The sequence below is a fragment of the Dermochelys coriacea genome, chromosome 17 (genome assembly GCF_009764565.3).
Source record: "Dermochelys coriacea isolate rDerCor1 chromosome 17, rDerCor1.pri.v4, whole genome shotgun sequence".
NCBI lineage: Eukaryota > Metazoa > Chordata > Testudines > Dermochelyidae > Dermochelys > Dermochelys coriacea.
Window position 1 is genome coordinate 17,158,537 of NC_050084.1, and position 20,076 is coordinate 17,178,612.

Genomic DNA, 20,076 nt, shown 5'->3' on the forward strand with positions numbered 1-20,076 from the left:
TTACAGCTGCAACGAAGATGTATCCTTTGCGAGAATGCAGGGCTCTGTATTCTGTAAAGCCACAGATTGCCATCTCGACACCTTCAGTCATCACTACAACGAGTGGGACTTCTGAAGTCTCACACTCCACGTTCAGGAGCAGATTCCCAGAGTCATTGTCCAAGACAATAAATGGGCTTTGAAAACGAAGTCTTTCCATTAGCAATAGCATATAATATCAGCATTGCTTCTGATGAGAGTATTCATCTATGGAGAAGAATGATGCGGCATAACTAAACTTACCGTGGACTTGTCCTGCTGGCTTGTTGTTTTCTGGTTTGGTCACCCCTTTCAAATCAAACTGAGGGCCTGTAAATTTCTAAAAATCCTAATGTACACAAAAGGCGCTAAAACCCAACATGACTCATTGGCCCAGAGTTTGCTTTGCTGGGCAGAACATAACCTTATGGGATGACACCACTGCATCTTTTGAAGATGTTCCAAAACACTGCTGCTGCTTCTTTTTCTTTTACTTTTATTTTAGTATGGGAGAGTAGAAAGGAGATACTAGGATAGGAGGAGATATGCTTTTTTATTATTATTAAAGAAAATACAACTGATCCCATTTTTATTCATTTGCCAAATACAAGAGACAAACTGAAATGTTCCAGGTGATTGCGCATTCCTGCATTCATTACGAGCACCCACTTCAGTTTCTTTAACATACTAACCTTTTATTGAATTACACAAAGAAGATTCCAAGACGAAAGAACAAACTCGCTCAGTAACCAGAAGTTATGCAGCAGCTCTTTTCTAAGTGGGCAGACACACATGTGCAAGTTAGAAAATTCATTGCAACCAGGTATCATTTCTGTCTACTTCGAACACAGCAGGCACTTTGTATTCTAATTAATTTATGTGCAGTGGACACCTAAATAATGCTCGTTACTTTATTGGCACGCAATACCGTTCCAACAACAGGCTTACTAAAGGTTTTTGATGGCACTCTAGAAGTGTATAACCTTAAATGTTATATCCTTCCCAACATCTCTTGGTTGATTTAAAATTCTAAGACATCAAATCTTATTCCAAGAATTATGGTAGGGATAGGGAACATGTTATAATTAAGTAAGCCCAGGAAAAGACAATAAGAGGACGGTGGCTGAAAGCCGTATAAGTAGGCACATGTTCTTGTATTAGACAATCCTTATGAACAATAGGTACCTCAATTATTTAATTTCCCCTCGATCAAGAACACAAACGTAGAACTACATTTGTAATGAAAATTGGCACCACGGTGTGACTATGCACTATGGGTCCAGATTCTTTTGCACATGCCTGAAAATTAAGCTATGCATCATCCAAATGCTGTGTAACGTCAGTTCTGACTACCCCCTAACTTTGGGAAGTTCAGATCTAAACATCATGGATGATGCTAATTCCATAATGAGCAAAGCCAAAACCCAAGCAAACATTAAAAGTTATCACACCAGCTTTTATTAACCACAACGTTTTGGATATTTGGATCCAGATCCAAATTTTACAGCGAGGGCTGACACATGGTTTTATAGACATGAGAAGTGTGCAAAAATGGCTTTGAATACCTAGCTCCTATGTCAGATATCAATTCTTCCTGGTGCCAGAGGGGCCGAAACAGGTAGGAAGGGCAATATTTTCAAGCTTATACAGCCAGAGTAAAAGGGAAAGGGGGGACTAGAAAGAACTGCCCTTACTTTATTCTGGGGCAACTACTTTCTTACAATTTTCCCCACATTTAGTTTTGTAGTCTGTTATCATGGCTTGGGGATAACATCAATTGTAATAACTGACACATTCTCTATATCCTGTGCTTTCAAGAGTAGGGATGACATGTTCTAATAAGACTTCCACCTCTAGCTGACATGAACCTATAACACACTTTTCCTCCACCCAGTAATGCAGAAAATTCAGTATGCGGATAGCCTGAAATGTCCCTCCAGCCAACCAGGAGGTGTCAGATTAGCAAGTTTGATACCACCTCCATGCACTCATCCTACCCTAGAGACAAAACCTCATCTCCCACCCCAATGTAGCCAAATTGTTTCTTTCATCTCTCAATGTAAATATTGGTGCTGTCTGTTAAAGAGCATACTAAATTTTTTCAGCAGGTTGATTTTTTATTTAAAGAAATCTAATTCCTTTCATGCATCCCACCCAAGGGGTTACATTTCTATTCTGATTAATATTTAATTTGCTAGTCATAGTGAGTGAACGAAGGGAAAAAACTGAAGGTCTGATCAGGCAAATTTTGAAAAAAAAGCATCAGAGGTTAAAGACTGCAAATCAAGCTCTCTGCTCTGGTCTACACTACAGAATTACTTCAGTGTAACTACATTGCTCAGGGTTGTGAATAATCCACACCTCTGAGTGATGTAGTTATACCAACCTAAGTGGCAGTGTAGACAGTACTATGCCAGCAGGAGACCTGAGATGGATTAACTAAGCCAATGGGAGAAGCTTTCTCGTGATTTTTTTTTTTTTTTAATATGGGCTCCTATTACCCCCCACACCTGTCCTGATTTTTCACACTTGCTATCAGGTCACCGTAAGAGTGGTACAAGCAAAACTCAGAACATCTAGCCTTTTAGATGGCTGGGATCAGTAGCAACACAGTTAAAAAATCTCTCTGCAGCATGACAATAAAAAAGCATGCATTGGAAAAATACTGGAGTGAAGTGTTGCCTTGTGCACCTCTGATTTCTACCATGAAGTCCTATTTTTATGAACTTGCACATCAGCAGGTAAGATTTCAGGAAATCAGAGCTGGAATCAGTTTTATCAAGGAATTCTGCAAAAAAAAAAAAAAAGCTATTTGCCATCTCTCACTCAACATATTGAGTATCGAATTCTCACAGTGAGTTTTTTGGTTTTTGTTTTTTTAAAGAACAGTGAGTTTTAGTTCTGGTTGGACAGTTATGGAATTATTCACAGAACAGACAATGCAGTGCAGGGAAAGCTTCATAATGCTGCCCCAAACATGGCTTACCCTCTAACAGAAGAGAGAGATACTTTAGGCTCCATGGCCCTTTAAGGTCTTGGCCTCTCTGCCAAGACTGTTAGGAGCCTATTGTGGTGGTGATTCTGTGATGTGGGCACCTGTTAGTCATCTAGTATTAGCAACTTTCCATCACTGCTTACCCTAGGCTAGAGTCAGCCTGGATGTCGAAGGCGTCAGATTCCTTTACTGAATCTCACAGCCATTCAGTTCCAAACTATTTTACTACCTTCCATTACCTTAAAAGATATAATTCTTGTCCAGAAAGGTAGTAACAGTCAAAACAAAATACACCCTGGTCAATTCATAGTTATGGTGTATGGCTGCATGTGAATGTGATGTGTGACTTACGAAGGAATGTAGAACCTTTAGTATAGCATAAATATATGCAAATTCTCAAAAAACACAAATAAAATATGAAGAAAAATTATCTAATACAAAGTGGCAAACCAATAAAAGTTTGTGTAATTAAATTGACCAGATGACAAAGTTCTGGCCTCTGGTTCTGGTGTTCACCTGCCATTGAACTCTGTAAGTACCACAGAGGCAGAATTTGCTCCCAAGTATCACGACTTGTCAACACTTGGAAGTTTTGGAATAGCTATTCCAGAATAATTATTTTGGTATAAGTCACTATGCGGACACTTTTATTCTGGAGGAAAAGGTGTCTTTTTCCAGTTTAGTTTAATCAAGTTACATGGGGTCAACTCCTATTTCCTTACAGAGGACTTCAGGATTTAGCCCCATGGGTTTTTTGTTTCTAGATGAAGTACTGCTAATTATTTCTATGAGAGCTTTACACTGTGTGTCTTTTAAGTTCCAATGAGCTTTCTATTGTTACCAGATTGATCTGGGGTTTGCCCTTTCTGAAAACGAGAGTAAATTTAGGGCATAAGAGATTGAGGTGTTTGTTGTTGGTTGTCCCTAGTGAAGACATGGCTGCAGAGTTATCAAATATAAATGATTTTTCACTTGCCCTTGCCATTTAGCTTGTTCACCTACAAGAGTTTGCGAGAGCCCTTTGGATGCATCTACATAGCACACTGTATAACCAGAGGCTTTTGGGTATTTTTCCAGTTCCCCTTACTCCATCCCATAATTAGGTGCTACATTTTGGAAAGTCTACGAAGACTGGTTGAACCAGTGCAGCAGCAAAGGGTGAAAGACACTGCTGACTCCACCAGTTCTGTCACGCTTGAACCAAAGCTGTCAATCCAGGCATTGCCAATAACTGGTACAAACACTGAGAAAATGCCATGAAAGGCTGCTGTATGTGGACACATGATCTCGTGTTGCAAGCTCAAGCTGTTCCAGCACCTTCACTCGGAATCCATCACTGACTATAAGACTTCATCTGCACCATTTCACTTTCCAATCAGAATTTTAGTGGAAGAATGGTATCAGTTACTTCTACAGCTGGGAAGAGTTGGTTAGTATTTCAGAATCCAGATAGTTTGGACCCTGACATACTAGGTTACGGTTGAATGTCCTGCAGAAGTTGCTCCGAGTTAGTTATCCATTTTTCCCCCGTGATTGTTTAAAGTTGTAATTTATTAAACTTCCATAACAGCAAGTTCTGCCCCTCCTAGTTACACTTGTTCAATTCCACAGCCAGACTTTGCCTTCCATTCTCATAAATAAGGACATGGGGATACGGAATCCCCAGCTATGTTTGTACTTGCCCTGATTTTCCAAGCTTTTAGACAGACAACTCATAATCCTGCTGAGAATTTACAGTAACCCCATTCCCCATCTCAACTAGACATTCCACCTTAAATGGGTCTCACAGATGGGGGTGGAGGTTTGCCATATGCCATTTCAGTAGTAGGTTTTGACTCTCAGTCAAAAGCATCATAAAAATCAGTACGCAGGTTTTTCCTTCCATATGGAAGGATTGTTATTTGGCCTTTTCCTCCAACTGTAGGTTCATCAGGCAAAAGGAAAGGAGGCAGTGGCTCCTTCACGCTTTGGGGAGCTCATCCTGGAGTTCATCTTCACTTGAAATGTAGCCTTTGTTCTCAGTACCTGGAAAACAGAGTCTGAGTCAAAAGAAGTGGGCTACTTAACAGAGTATTTGTGATAAGGGAACATTTTACATCATTTTTCACTAGAATTCTTACACTTCTGAACCTAGATCCTTGTATGGAATGAGAGAGAACTTATAAGAATTGTTGCATAAGACCAGAAATGGTCCTTCTGATCTAGCATTTTGCCTGACAAAGACTGATATCATGATCTGGAGAAAGACCTAAAACTCCCACGATGTGTTGAATTCTGCAATACTTACAATAATGCTATCTTATTACGTTGTCTTATTGCAAAGTTACTCGAGGAATTGCCAGGAATGGCAATTTGCTGATTTTCAGGGCACATTGCAAAGTCTATTGTCCCAGGGCATGAGGAATTTATTTAGTCTGCTACTGTGGTTGATTGGTTTTGCTGCAGGTTTGAGCTGAATAGACTGCCCTTTGTTATGTCACATACTTAGAGTGTATTTTAGTTTGGGGTACAAACAACTACGGCAGTTGGATAGGCTGATAGAGGAAATTACAAGTGGACATAGAAACCTCTGCAAAGTTGCTGGGCTTCCTCACGATCTTCCTCAACATGAAGGGCTGTCAGGAGGAAAAAGCCTCCCCCAAGGACACCAATGAAGGCACACAGGATGAAGCTGTACTGCAGGCTCCGGAAGGCCCCTAGGTGTGAGTCATTCTGCCTGGTCTGGAGAGCATCAGAGATCTGGGGGGGAACACAGTGTCATTTACTTTGGACTCAATGGCTTATTTTCTCCCTGTTTTAAACGTGTTGCTTGCAATGCCATCACTGACAAGAACAAGATTGAGAGGGCAGGAAAGGAAAACTCACTGCCTGCATGCGCTAGATCTGGTAACACACAAACTGGCCTTCACTGCATCTCAGTATTCATTCGGCTTAGAAGTCTCATGCAATCAGGTTGTTGCATATGTCCAGAGCTTCCAGTTTCACATGAGCTGGATATAGTTGCAACCATGGCAGGGTGGAGAGCTCGTGCAGTAGCCATTAACTCATTTTACTGGGTTTCCTACTTTGTCTCCATAAAACAAGCTTGAGCCACATTTCAAATTTGTACAAAGGTTTGAATCATTTCTTGCATTATCAGAATGTCTTCACCCATCCCTCATCAAGGCTTTTACTTTTGATAGATTGGTGGGTGTCAAAGCTGGCACTGTTGGCAGAAGTAGGCGGAAGCAGCAGTAAGAGACAAGAAGAGAAGGGAAGAGCTATGAAGGGGCTTCAGGGTGAGGAAAGGGAGTCTGATTCTGAGCAAGGAAGCGTTCAAGATGAGGTGGGGTGACAGGGTAAGGAAAGGAAAGGAAAAGGCGCACACACCTGATTGGTATCGATGTGAACAAGCATTCAAAAAACTCAAGGCTCATACCCAGGTGCTTCTCATAGAATGTGCTGCTGCTGTTCAGACACTCATGTGCAATGCAGCTTTCCCTAGCTATCCAATAAGCGCTTACTGGCACTGTGTAAAGGTTACCGCACATCAGAGTGATTTTCAAAGCAGAGCCAAACAATCAAAACCAGCATTCATCAGACCACTCACATATACTTTTCTTCGGCGAGCATATTTCTCCCAAATTTCAATTGGCTATCCCATTTTGGCACTGGAGACACTGTATCTTTCAGTTATTTTTGGAAGTGACAAAGTTCATTCCCACTCCTTGAACTCTCTTCTTTTCCTCAGTCTTTCCACTTCCTGTCTTTCATTGTGAATTTTTTGAAAGTTTGAGTCCAGAAAGGTAAAGTTTTGGAAAGTTAGGAGCATTTGAGACCAGGGGCTTGGAATGCCAATCATTGGAATGCCAATGCAATCTCAACTACAGCAATCCCCCTGCTATTACAAGAGTTGCATATTTTGAGTTTTCCAGAGGGTATTTCGCAGAATGAGATCTTGCCTGCAGATTTTATTTAATTGTATTTTTCATTTTGAGGTGCAAAATGCTATTTTATTAGTTCCCATGAACTTGTCCATTAACCTGGCAGAAAAGTTTTGCACTTGGATTTAAACACTCTGAACAAGTGTCATTGCCATAATCAGACTGCTACCAAATCCTTATGAATTAGTATAGTTGATATCAAAGTGAAGTCCTAAATCTGCAGACACTTTTGTACTCAATGGGACTAATGGTATGTATAGAGTTAAGCTTGTTCTTAAGGGTTTGCAGGGCCAGGAGGCCAATAGTGATATAAAAGTGCTTAGTACAGTGGTGCTGGTTTAAGTAGCATCTGGATTCCAATTCCACACTGCAAGAAAGTATTCAAAGCATTTCCAATCTGGGACGTGGAATCAGAGTCTATTCTTCAGAAATTTTCAAATGTTTTATATTTAAAAAGGTTTGGATAAGATTCAGAGAAGTAGCCATAAAATCCCATTACTTACAATTCCAGTGAGGTATGGGCTGCCTGCATCTCCCAACAAATGGCTCATGAAAATCTGCAAGGCAACAGCTGTTGACTGGCACTTTGGCACCACCACATACTGAAACAAAACAAGAGGATCATCAATATTTGAAGAATCAATAATTCCATGCATGACCTGCACAGATCTAGGCTACAGGTAATACTGCAAGCTGCAGACTACTTTCTGTGATTGGTTTTGAGAAACTATTCAGTGAAAAAAAATTCAGAAGAAAGAATGAAGGTGAAATGGGGAGAATGCAACACTCCATTAATAGCCTTCCCCACCCCCCCTTCCTCCTTCTGCCCCCCATAACTGGAGAGCAGTTAGCTGGCCACTTCACCTTGAATGGTCCATTGTCTGGCATAAGAAGTTAACACGTTTCAATCTGTTTCACAGATTGTCTCTCTCTCCAACAGACGTTGGTCCAATAAAAGACCTCACCCACACTGACTCTCTGTCCTCTGCACCAGCACTAACGTTGACTTTTTGTCGTTTACCAGTAGGCCCAGAGAGTGGCACGTGGCCTGAAGTACTGCAACATCCCTTTGGACTTGAGACCTGGAGCTGCCCTTGACGAGCCAGTTGTTGAGGTACGGGTAGATCAGAATACCCCGGTGCCTGAGGTAAGCTGCTACCTCCTACATGCACTTGGTAAACACTCTCAGTGCTGTTGCCAAGCTGAACGGGAGGACCGCAAACTGCTAGTGGTGGGGCCCCACCATAAACTGGAGGAAGCATCTGTGTCCTTGAAAGATCACTATGTGGAAGTATGAGTCCTTCAAGTTGAGGCGGTATACCAGTCTCCCGGATCCAGGGAAGGGATAATAGAAGCCAGGGAAACCATGCAGAACTTTAACTTCTTTAGGTACTTGTTGAGGTCTCACAGATCCAGGAGGGGCTGTAGACCACCCTTGGCCTTAGGGATTAAAAAGTACTGGGAATAGAACCCCTTGTTTCTGTACTCGAGAGGAACTTCTTCCACTGCACCCAGCTGTAGTAATCCCTTTACCTCCTGCGCGAGGAAGCTCTTGTGAGATGGGTCCCTGAAGAGGGATGGGGAAGGCAGGTGGGAAGGGGGATTAGAATAGAATTGAAGGGTATAATCCTGTTTCATTGTGCTGAGGACCCATTGGTCCGAGGTTATAGCCGTCCAGGCAGGGCGAAAGAGGGAAAGGCGGTTGGAGAACACATAGAAGGATGGATCCAAGGAATAGTCTGGTAGGTCGCCCTCTGGTGCACCCTCAAAATGACCATTTGGGCCCCTGCTTATTACGGGTCAAGCCTGATTGGGCAGAGGGTGAAGGCGGGTGGCTCGGGCGGCACTTGTAGCCTTGGCTCATTTATGGCTCACTTACTACCTGAAAGGGGGTTTCAAAGAGGATGGCTCTAGACTGTTCTCAATGGTAGCAGATGACAGAACGAGGAGTAATGGTCTCAAGTTGCAATGGGGGAGGTTTAGATTGGATATTAGGAAAAACTTTTTCACTAAGAGGGTGGTGAAACACTGGAATGCGTTACCTAGGGAGGTGGTAGAATCTCCTTCCTTAGAGGTTTTTAAGGTCAGGCTTGACAAAGCCCTGGCTGGGATGATTTAACTGGGACTTGGTCCTGCTTTGAGCAGGGGGTTGGACTAGATGACCTTCTGGGGTCCCTTCCAACCCTGATATTCTATGATTCTATGATTCTATGGGACTGGTCCTGCTGAGGCTGGCTCCCCTGACCCTGCGGCTGCAGTGGTTTGAACTGCTTATGTACCAGGACTGGGACGTAGAGACCCAAGATTTTCAAGGTGGTGCAGGAGTCTTTGAGGCCATGCAATTTGCTGTCTGTTTGTTCTGCAAATAGGGCCCGGATGTCAAAGGACAGGTCCTGCATTGACTGATAAGCCTTGGTGGACAACCCAGAGAGGAGCAGCCAAGAGGGTCGCTGCATGGGGATAGCAGAAGCCATGGTGCGGAAAGCAGCATCTGATGCCACTTGGAGGGCCACCCTGGCTGCGGTCATGTCCTCATCGAGGATCGCTCAGAACTCCTTCTTGGAAGCTTTGGGGAGCAACCCTTCGAATTTGGTCATGGCTTGCCACATATTAAAGTCATATCAGCCAAGGAGGGCTTGGTGATTGGCCCTCTCAGCTGAAGTCTGGAAGATAAATAAACCTTACTGAAAACCTCTGAAAAGATCCAGCCTCCTCGAGTCCTTATTTTTGGGGATAGCTCAGGGCATTAGTCATTTTGGAAACCCCTTCATGAAGGGGTAGAGCCACCTGGCAGGAGGCGAGGAGCAGAGGACATCAAACGGGGTCCGAGGGCTCTTCCAATTCCTCTGCCTGAAGCCCCAGGTTAGAAACGACCCTCTTCAAAGGTTCCTGGTGCGCCGTGGTGTCATCCTGAGGAAGTGGGTGAGGGGGCCCTGTGATAGCCTTGTGTGGTGACAATGAGGATGATGCCGGTGCCGCAGGAACCTCCACATCCATCAGTGGTCCAACAGCTTGCTCCCCTGGGTCCCCCTGGATCTGCAGGGTCTTACCCCCCCGAAGTCTCCAGCACCAGAAGGGGACGGGATAATGAGGCCACTGGCCTCTCCGAGGCTCCCGACACTGATCGGGCAGCCTAGGAAGGCTGGGTGAACCCCCAAGGGCTCCACGGGTACCATGGCGCCAGCCATTGCACTTGCAGCCATGGGACAGGTTTCGGTACTGATAATGTAGTCAGCACCGTCAGTACCGGGACTTGTCCTGAGCCAAAGCTACCAGCGGAGTGGTTGGTCCCGGGCGACCAGGATCAGGCTGAACGGTGGCTCTTGTCTGACCAGTGCTGGTTGCTGCATCCCGAAGCTGATCTGTCCGAGCAAGACTGTCTTGGTCGGGCTCTCGGGGACTAATGGTGTTCGGCGGATCTGCGTTGGATACCTGGCAATCCATGCCTCATGCTACTCGACCAGTACCGGGACGTTAAACAGGACTGGGAGCTGCTACGAGCCGGTTGCTGGGAGGATCATCCCGAGTAGGGCGACCTTCCTTTTGGAGACGGGCAATGACAGCCCGGCGATTGGCAGTCTCTGGTGCCAGATTGGTCCTGGTCCCGGTCCCGGTCCCTTAAAGATGGTTGGGGCCAGTCCCAGAGTTCTTGCTGCGTAGCACTTGCCTCAGAGGGTCTGCGCCAATCTACCGGCGAGGTACGCCTCGACTGCCTCGATTGGTGCCCCTGGTGCGGAGACCAAAGAGGGGTCCAGTGAGCCTGCCTCTCCCATCCTGAGGCGTGACGGCTGCGGGCGGGCAAACGCTGGTGGGATGTCCTTCCTGATGGGGAACAGTACCGCTGAGGCATGGACACATGCATAGGTCCCAACGCGTGTTTTCCATGAGACCAGGGTACCACAGGAGCCGGTGAGGGCAGCACTGGGAATGTCAGGATCTCCTGAGCTGCTTGAAGGGCTTTGGGCATCGATGGCACCTGAAGCTGGCTGGGGCCTGCACCACTATCTGGAGTCACAGGCAATGCATGGGATAGGCTGCACTGCTCGACCCGAGCTGGGGCCCGACTTCCCAAGGGGGATGTTGAGCTGCCCAACACAGGTCTTGGCTCACCCCCAGCCCTCTCCTTTCCCTTGTGGGAGGTAGGAGATCTTCCCCTCACAGTCTTTTTTGGATTCTTGACTGGAGTTGTGGAGGGAGCCTGGTGCTGGCTCATGGACGGCGCTGGGAGAGCACTGTGTGTGGAAGCCATGGTGCTCGGTGCAGAGTTGGACTGCTGCTCTGGTGCTGGAGTGAGTGCCAACTCCATCAGGAACATTCTTAGATGGCTATCACGCTCCTTCTTTGTCCTAGGTTTGAAGGACTTGCAGATACAGCACTTGTCACTTATGTGCCCTTAGCCTAAGCACCTTAGGCAGCTGGTATGTGGATCGCTGATGGGCGTAGGCCATTTGCAGTGATCACAGGGCTCAAAGCGTGGGGACCGGGGCATGCCCTGACTCCCGGCTGGGTCCCGTTCAGGACTAATGGAGAGTTTGAGAACTACTACTAAGGGTAACTAAGAAAACTACTAACTATGTATAACTATTTTACAGGATTTCAAAATTTTCAAGAACAGAGAAGGAATCAATGCTAGCCGAAGCACCGTCACTGGCGGCAAGGAGGAACTGAGGGTGGGGGGAGCCAGTGGCGCCCCTTACACTGCGCCATGCGGACGCCACAGACAGTCCCCTATGGATATTGCTGAGGAAAAAACTTCCGGCACCACTGGATGTGGCAAGCACAAATACCTAATATGGAATGAACATGAGCAAGCATTCAAAGAAGAACATATGTACCTGTGTGTCCAAGACATTGAAAAGCACCTAGATAATTACAGTGATTTTTAAAAATGGAATATGGTCATTTTGGATAATGGAGGAGATAAACTATGCATAAAAAGTACAATGGGATCCTACATAGTTTGTTCCTCTTTTCTATTCTGACAGTATGTTTACACTATTACAGATAGCCAGGCAATGTATTTATACAGTCCTGAAACACCAAAAATTTTAAAGCTTTAGGACATTCTGTTTTCAAGTACCTGCCATTTGCTCACTATTAAGACACAAGCATATAGTGTTCCTCCCTCCCTCCACTCCCACCCTTTATAATCCAGTCCTTTTATCTGTATTTGAAGAGAAAGATACATTCCAACATATAGCCCAGAGATAGCACACACGGCCTCAGATCAACTGCAATCAAGCCCAAGCCAACCTGGGGCCCACAGATAAGTACACAGTGACCCATCACTCTCACTGATCTTGGGAGACAGGCCAGTCCTTGCTTACAGACAGCCCCCCAATCTGAAGCAAATACTCACCAGCAACCACACACCACACAACAGAACCACGAACCCAGGAACCTATCCTTGCAACAAAGCCCGTTGCCAACTCTGTCCACATACCTATTCAGGGGATACCATCATAGGGCCTAATCACATCAGCCACACTATCAGAGGCTCCTTAACCTGCGCATCTACCAATGTGATATATGCCATCATGTGCCAGCAATGCCCCTCTGCCATGTACATTGGCCAAACTGGACAGTCTCTACGTAAAAGAATGAATGGACACAAATCAGACGTCAAGAATTATAACATTCAAAAACCAGTTGGAGAACACTTCAATCTCTCTGGTCACTCGATCACAGACCTAAGAGTGGCTATCCTTCAACAAAAAAGCTTCAAAAACAGACTCCAACGAGAGACTGCTGAATTGGAATTAATTTGCAAACTGGATACAATTAACTTAGGCTTGAATAGAGACTGGAAATGGATGAGTCATTACACAAAGTAAAACTATTTCCCCATGGTATTTCTCTCCCCCCCCCACACTGTTCCTCAGATGTTCTTGTTAACTGCTGGAAATAGCCTACCTTGCTTGTCACCATGAAAGGTTTTCCTCCTTCTCCCCCCCTGCTGCTGGTGATGGCTTATCTTAAGTGATCACTCTCCTTACAGTGTGTATGATAAAATCCATTGTTTCATGTTCTCTGTGTGTGTATATAAATCTCTCCACTGTATTTTCCACCAAATACATCCGATGAAGTGAGCTGTAGCTCATGAAAGCTTATGCTCTAATAAATTTGTTAGTCTCTAAGGTGCCACAAGTACTCCTTTTCTTTTAGTGATAATATGATAACGCCACAAGGTCCCAACTGAGATTAGGTTACCATAGTAGTAGGTTCTGGGCAGCCAGTATAAGCCTACACCGGGAGAATGGAATGTGTGTTAACATGTCTTCAACCTGTTAGACAATATTTTACCCTTATTGTGGACAAGGATAAGTTGTATTTTAGAAACATGTCAACTGTTCATGGTTAACCCCAAGGGTAAAATTGTATTTAACGTGTTGAAGATCCGTTAACACGCTATGTATCCTCCTAATGTAGAAATACCCTGAGTATGACAATCCCTGCCACAAAGAGATTACAATTTAAGTAGGCAATTTAAGTACGCAAAACAAGGAGCAGGTGAGAGTATTATCCCCTTTTACACGTGTTCCTAACCAGGGAGGACAAGGCATTGGTATCTGGCCCATTGGAAGTATTATTGCTGCATGAAACTCTGATCCCAGCAAGTGTGAAAGAAGATCCCCGAGGAGGAAGAGAAGCACCAAATCCTACCTTCACCTAAAGCTCTAATCCTAGGTGATACCTTAGCATCAGCCATATCAATGCCAAACTTTCACAATAAACCCCAGGCCTACAGAGTCTTGTTTGGTCTCAGGTTTAATCTCAAACCCAGAAGGTGCCGAGGGATACTAACATGGAGTTCTGTGGGGTTTTAGGCTGCCTGCTTGACTTTGAGATTAATCCCCTGCTTGAGGGGGAAAGTGGTTAGAAGTTGTGCATCCTCCACAAGTCTGTGGAGTTGATTCCTGTGGACCCCAGACTTGGGCAAGTGCCCCCGATGAGACTATAACACACTGGCTAATGTGATAATATTTCTCTCTCTAGTGACTAGTCTGGCTACTGCTACCAGATCAGTTACTCATTTAAAAAAAGAAGGAAAAAAATAGTTGAGTCCGGCCAAGTTTTGCTCTGAGTTCAATGAAGCCCAGAAACAGGCTGCAGCCACAGAAGCCTGAACTGAACCGACTAAAAAGGTGGGCACAGAGGCCCTGAACAATTGAAACCTAATTTGAGCAATGCTAACATCAGCCCACAATGTAGGAATTCTGGCACTAGAGCATCAGCAAGACTTTTCACTGAAGAATAAAGACCTTTAGGAAAGGTCTTCAAAGCAGTTTGAACGAGGATAGACAATGTAACTGCATTACAAGTCAATTCTAGAGCTCCAAGGTTCAGATAGATAGCTCTGGCATTGCAGCAGCCCTCTCCTTGAAATTTGAGGTTAGCCCAGGGATTCTCAAACTGGGGGGTGGGACCCCTCAGAGGGTCATGAGGTTATTGGGGTCGCGAGCTGTCAGCCTCCACCCCAAACCCTGCTTCGCCTCCAGCATTTATAATGGTGTTAAATATATAAACAAGTATTTTTTATTTATAAAGGGGGTCACACTCAGAGGCTTGCTATGTGAAAGGGGTCACCAGTAGAAAAGTTTGAGAACCACTGGATTAGCCCATGGCTAGAAGAATCTGAAGACTCAAAATTGAATGAGCTGCTTATCCTGTTCCCAACTCACTATATTCACTTAGTTTCAGACATGTGAAATTCATTCTGTTAGTTTCTACTGGCTGCCTAACCCTCTAAATGCTGCTTAATTGGCACCCTCTTCCCTCCCAAAGCAGAGCTACTGGGATGAAGCACTCTTACGCAGAGAGGCAGGCAAAATTCTGTTCTGGGACAGCATTCGGAACCTTTGTATCATTACCCTCTAATAGATGTTTAAGGGACTCAGATGTTTATTCTTTTCCTCTTACATGAGGTTACTGAAAATCCACCCCTGGATTAAGGCAACCCTTGGATTTTACAACCAGATGAGGCAACACCAAAGCTCCAGATCCAAACATACCTGAAGTTTGGGAATTGCTCTGGACTTCAGAGTTGAGGCTCCTCTCCATCCAGAAAGTGAATGGAGAGAAGCTATGTAACGTTATATTCCTTTCTCTGTGCTCAGTGGAAGGACAGTTTCTTCTGTTAAAGGTTCATGTGCTTAAAATCTTAGATGAGACAGAACCAGACAAGGACACAGTGCTGCATTGTTAATTATTAAGATTCTTCTCATAAATATAGAAACTGTCCCTCACCTTAGGGCATCTCATAAAGTATTTAATGTGATGGCTGGTGTTTTTCTTTCTAAACCTAAGATGCCTACATTAGCTATTTTGAGAAAGGAAGTATTTGTTTCTTCTGTGTAAAAGGGAGCTAACAAGCAAGGTAAAGAAATCTTAGAAAGAGATCTGCTTTTGTGTTTGACGTGCACGTGAAGTTCATGAACATGCTTTGTGTCTGTCTATATGTCACCTTCCATGTAAAGAGATCCCAGAGCCCTTGACAGAGGGATCATTCCACCCATCACTGAAATGCAGCTACACTGCATCAACACTCCACCATCACATATAACTGCTTCAGCTGAAACTGAAGGTGGAAATTAGGAAGGCTAATTTAAGTAAGTAATTACTCAAGTTAGTTTTGGCCAGGACCCCAGGGTTAACACCCATACTCTTTCAAAAAGGACTATACACTTTTTAATTACCAGAAGAGGTTAGGTTCTACACATAGATGTTTTATGCAGTTATACCAGTATAGCTTATTCCTGTATTAGAAAGATAAATTAGCTTAACGGGTATAATTGCATCCACACTACCGTTTATATCAGTGTAACTATTTTGGTTCAAAATAAAATTCACCTCCCTAACTGACACAGCCATGCCAGTACAAAAAAAAAATGGGTGAATAGAGCAGCCCTCAATTTTACATCTTTAAGAAATCATTTGCAATAGCCCCAAAGCCTCCCTCCACACCCTGTTGAGGCACTGGGTTCAGCACGAACAGACCACTGTCTCGTTAGCAAATACCAATCCTTGTTGTACCTGGGTTTTCCATAAAGGTCCCCATTTGGGGTCTAACCAGGCAGGTAACATTGACTGCTGTTGGCATCACTTTAAAATTCAATTGTAGTGTTCTCCAGTGACTGAAAAGCATGAAAAGCCCCTTCCCTCATGTGTTATTCAGACACTAGTTTATATATGCTGCTTTAATAGCGGGCATCTTATTTCAAACGTTATGCCTACACAAACTGGAACCAAAATAACTAAGGCCATGTCTTGACAGCAGAAAAAGGTGCGTCTGTTTACAGTGAGACAACTAGTACATGTTAGTTATCTTGCCATAAAGTCCCAGTGGAGATAAAACACAGGTTGTTTTTACCGTGAGGTAGGTAGGCATAGTCAGCCTGTGAGTGAATGAGTGAGTGAGTGTATGTCTATTTGTCTGTCTGTCTAAAATACATATATGCTCTAGTTCAAAGTTCTATGAGCTGTGTCATACAGGAGGTCAGACTAGATGATCACAATGGTCCCTTCTGATCTTGGAATCTATGAATGTTAACCACTGTGTAGCTAGGTGAGGTTAAACCTGCCCACATTTTGTCACCATTAGGATTTTATAGGAGTTAACTAATACATTACCTCTCTTGCTATGAACGTATCTCTTTGCTGGCAGTGAAGACTTTTTTTTTAAATTCACGCCACTAGTTATTTTGGTGTGAGTCTGTGTGTGGATGCTTTTTTGAAAATAAAAATGTTCTATTTAGATATAACTGGGCACTTAACCTAAGTACGTGTCCACACACACAGAGTTGCCCCAAAATAAATAACTAGTGGCATGAATTACAGACAGTTGAGTTATTTCAGTTCCAGCTTGTGTATAGATAAGCCCTTACTACATCTAGATAATAGCTTTATGTTGAGTAATGTTATAAGTTTAACCACTGACCTTCATTTAAAATAACTGCAAGAGAAAATTAAGCACAGATCGCTGCCCAAAACAAAGGGATAAGTGAGTCAGCTCAGGAATTTACAAATCTGGATAGATGAACTTCACTTGGTATTGTTTTGGCTAAATGTGTGGTGTGCATGGCAGGAGAGAGACAGATACATTGTGTGGCCCTGTGAGAAGCTAAGAGAGGTTTTGGGTCGGGTACTGGCTGAAATAAGTTTGGACTTGTGAGGCAGAAGTTCTTACTGTTGTTTGATTGTTCCTATATTTGAGGAAACAGGATTTGTACATTTTTGAAAATCAACCAGATTGCCTCAAACAAAACCTGGCTTCATCATCAATTTCTCCTCCTAGTGCAAACAACCGGCAAGGCCCCAAATCTGACCAGCCACTTTGGTCAAAACCGTAAAATGTCTTTTACTCTTTGGGTCCTAGAAACATGGCCATGGCTACAGTAACTGACATGTTCAACACCCCTTGTGTCTGGCAATGTGGGAAGCTGGACTCCTGCCAGAAGTATTGTGTGTGTTTATGTACCTGGCTATCTGCTATAGAAGAATATATATTATTAAGGATACTGGGCTAGATGGATCCTTGGTCTGACCCAGTATGGCTCTTTAGGGTGAGAAAGTTCATTCTCGATGGCCCAAGAGGTCTTTGGTCTATCTGGAAAGACTATCAAGGTGCCATTTGTTGCTTAGTGGCTTTTGGGGAAGGATCCTTTTCTCCAGGGACAGAGACCAAAAAGATTGCCAGCACACAACTATAAATCAGTGGATAACATGGTGCCATGTTACAGTGAGTAAGGCACTGGAGTGGAGTCAAGAGACTTGGGTTGTATTGCTGACTCCATTTCCCATCTTTACAAGCGACTACTGATGCCAACTATACACTGAATAATATAGAGATGAAAAGTATTAGGAATTATTGAACAAGCATCCCAGAAATTGAAATCTTTGTAGCCCAATTCAATACCTTGCACCCATTCAGTTCCACTGATGCTGCAGTCACTCAGCTGAAGAGATTTCCAATATCCAGAACTACAAGGAGTGAATGGAGTGAAGTATCAACAAGAATGAAGAGGTGAGATAAGGTTGATCTTATGGTTTCACTCATATGTAACATTAAGTGTTGTACAATTGTGCAGTTCATTCTGTCAGAGTCTGACTGGACATAATGTTTGCTAATGAAATGGGAACTGAGTGGAGCATTCTTCCTCTTACTAGCATATAATGCAATATGGCATTTGTCAGGAACAGAACAAATCAAGCACCCCCACACAACGGCTTCTGAATCATGTGCCATAATATCCTGCTTATCAAAGGAAATGTCCTAGACACCCACTCATTCTCACTGATTCCAGTAGCAGCCTGCAAGTCATCTGCTGGGAGATCCAGTCAGGATTCCTTGTCAGATAGGCAAGGTGCCCCAAACAAATGTCTTAATTTACAGGGCCTGTCCTGCTCGCCCTGATGATTTTACAGAGACAGCCTCTTGCTAATTGGCTACATGAAGGAGTGGCCAACTAGCCAAGCAGATGAAACTGACAGACTGGCCATGCATATACATTGCAACCAGAGAATGGCAACCAGGTAGATGTACTTGTGCTGGATGTACTCCGGCTAGTTCACTAACAATACAAGTGTGGATGCTGCAGTATGTGCTTCAGTGCTGGCTGCACAAGACTGAGTACATTCCCAGGGAGCTGCCATTCACACTCCCAGCTGTGACACACACAGATGTACTCATGAGCCACTCCCAAACCAGACAAGCTGACCCAGTCCCAACCCAAAGCCTCCAGCCAAGGCATCTTCCTCACCCTGAGCTGCCGAAGACCTCCTGTGCACACACTGACACCTCACACATAAATGTGCTCTTCCCTGGGCTACCTTCTTCCCTCATCACTGTTGTCTTGATTGTTCACTTTGGTAACCAGACTCATACACATGGAGACTCCATCTACAACCTCTCTCGAAGAGAGCCACAAAGGAGCTTGGCACCTCTCCATTCACACACGTTATTATGGCTATGGTTGTACATTAGTTCTCTTCATGTTTAGTGCTGGGAGGAAGGGGCACAGAGGGGCTACATTCAATACATCTTAATTCAATAGCCACAAAAGAGCAGGAGCTTTATCATTCAGCCAGCATCTTCCTTTGTCTGCAGATCCACAGGTTGCAGGATAAATAAAGCCTGGAGATATTTTCTGGATAGCAACACCACTTGGGGAGAAAAAAAAGCCACTTTCATGGCAAAATAAGAACAGCCATTCCCAAGTCCAGCTGTATTATCAGCAACGGTCTGAACAATACAAATGACAATACATATACATATATAAACAAGATTAAATGTTTACTGTGTTGCTCTGCAGCTAAGATGATAGCATCAATACACTGAACCCACATGGCTTTTCAATGCAATGCATACAATTCCTAAGTTATAGAAGCCTTGAGTGAGCAAAGACACAGCAAGTTATCTAAGTGAAGGTTGGTGTAACCAGGAAAATGAGAATTACTGAAGTTTACAATTTAGGATTACATCACAAAGCATTCTCAGAAAATAGCTTACCACACTTTGCCCCGATGGGCATTTAGTCACTCTGCACTGGCAAGTGAGAAAATTAAAAGGTTTGGACCTGACTGGTGTAGGGTCACCTTTTATCACGACAAAGAGTGTATCGAAGTTGTGACGTGCTTGGTCTTTTGAGTTTTTAAACTAGCTTTCTAGTTTGACCTACTGCATAATAGAAGTTTACCCAGCAGGAAGGTGTAATTGTGCACTCATTGTGTATGTGAATTCTTCTATAGAGTAGAAATGTTAGCAGACAGTCCCTGCTAAAGAACAGAGTCACAATGACAGCTTCCAGTGCTGGAAAGAAGATATCAATATTGAGGGGGAATTCAACAAGTTGTTATTGAATACACAGAGAAAGGAAGGACTGACTGACTGACTGAACGAACCAACAGAATGGTCACCTGAAGGCAAGCGGTCAAGGTTCCTTCCCCACTCTGAACTCTAGGGTACAGATGTGGGGACCTGCATGAAAAACCCCCTAAGCTTATTCTTACCAGCTTAGGTTAAAAACTTCCTCAAGGTACAAACTTTGCCTTGTCCTTGAACCCTATGCTGCCACCACCAAGCGTGTTAAACAAAGAACAGGGAAAGAGCCCACTTGGAGATGTCTTCCCCCAAAATATCCC

The 20,076-nt window shown here is 43.9% G+C and overlaps 1 protein-coding gene across 1 annotated transcript in view; it reads right to left on the reverse strand.

Moving 5' to 3' along the window:
• Positions 1-552: 552 nt before the first annotated feature.
• Positions 553-20,076, reverse strand: part of SPNS3 (sphingolipid transporter 3 (putative)) — a 49,334-nt gene continuing 29,810 nt past the window's right edge. Inside the window, exons 10-12 of the mRNA XM_038375725.2 lie at positions 7,440-7,538; positions 5,581-5,752; positions 553-5,038 (exon numbers count right to left, since the gene is read on the reverse strand). Of these exons, the coding sequence (XP_038231653.1) occupies positions 4,974-5,038; positions 5,581-5,752; positions 7,440-7,538 (336 nt within the window). The 3' untranslated portion in view covers positions 553-4,973. The remainder of the gene's footprint in view (positions 5,039-5,580; positions 5,753-7,439; positions 7,539-20,076) is intronic.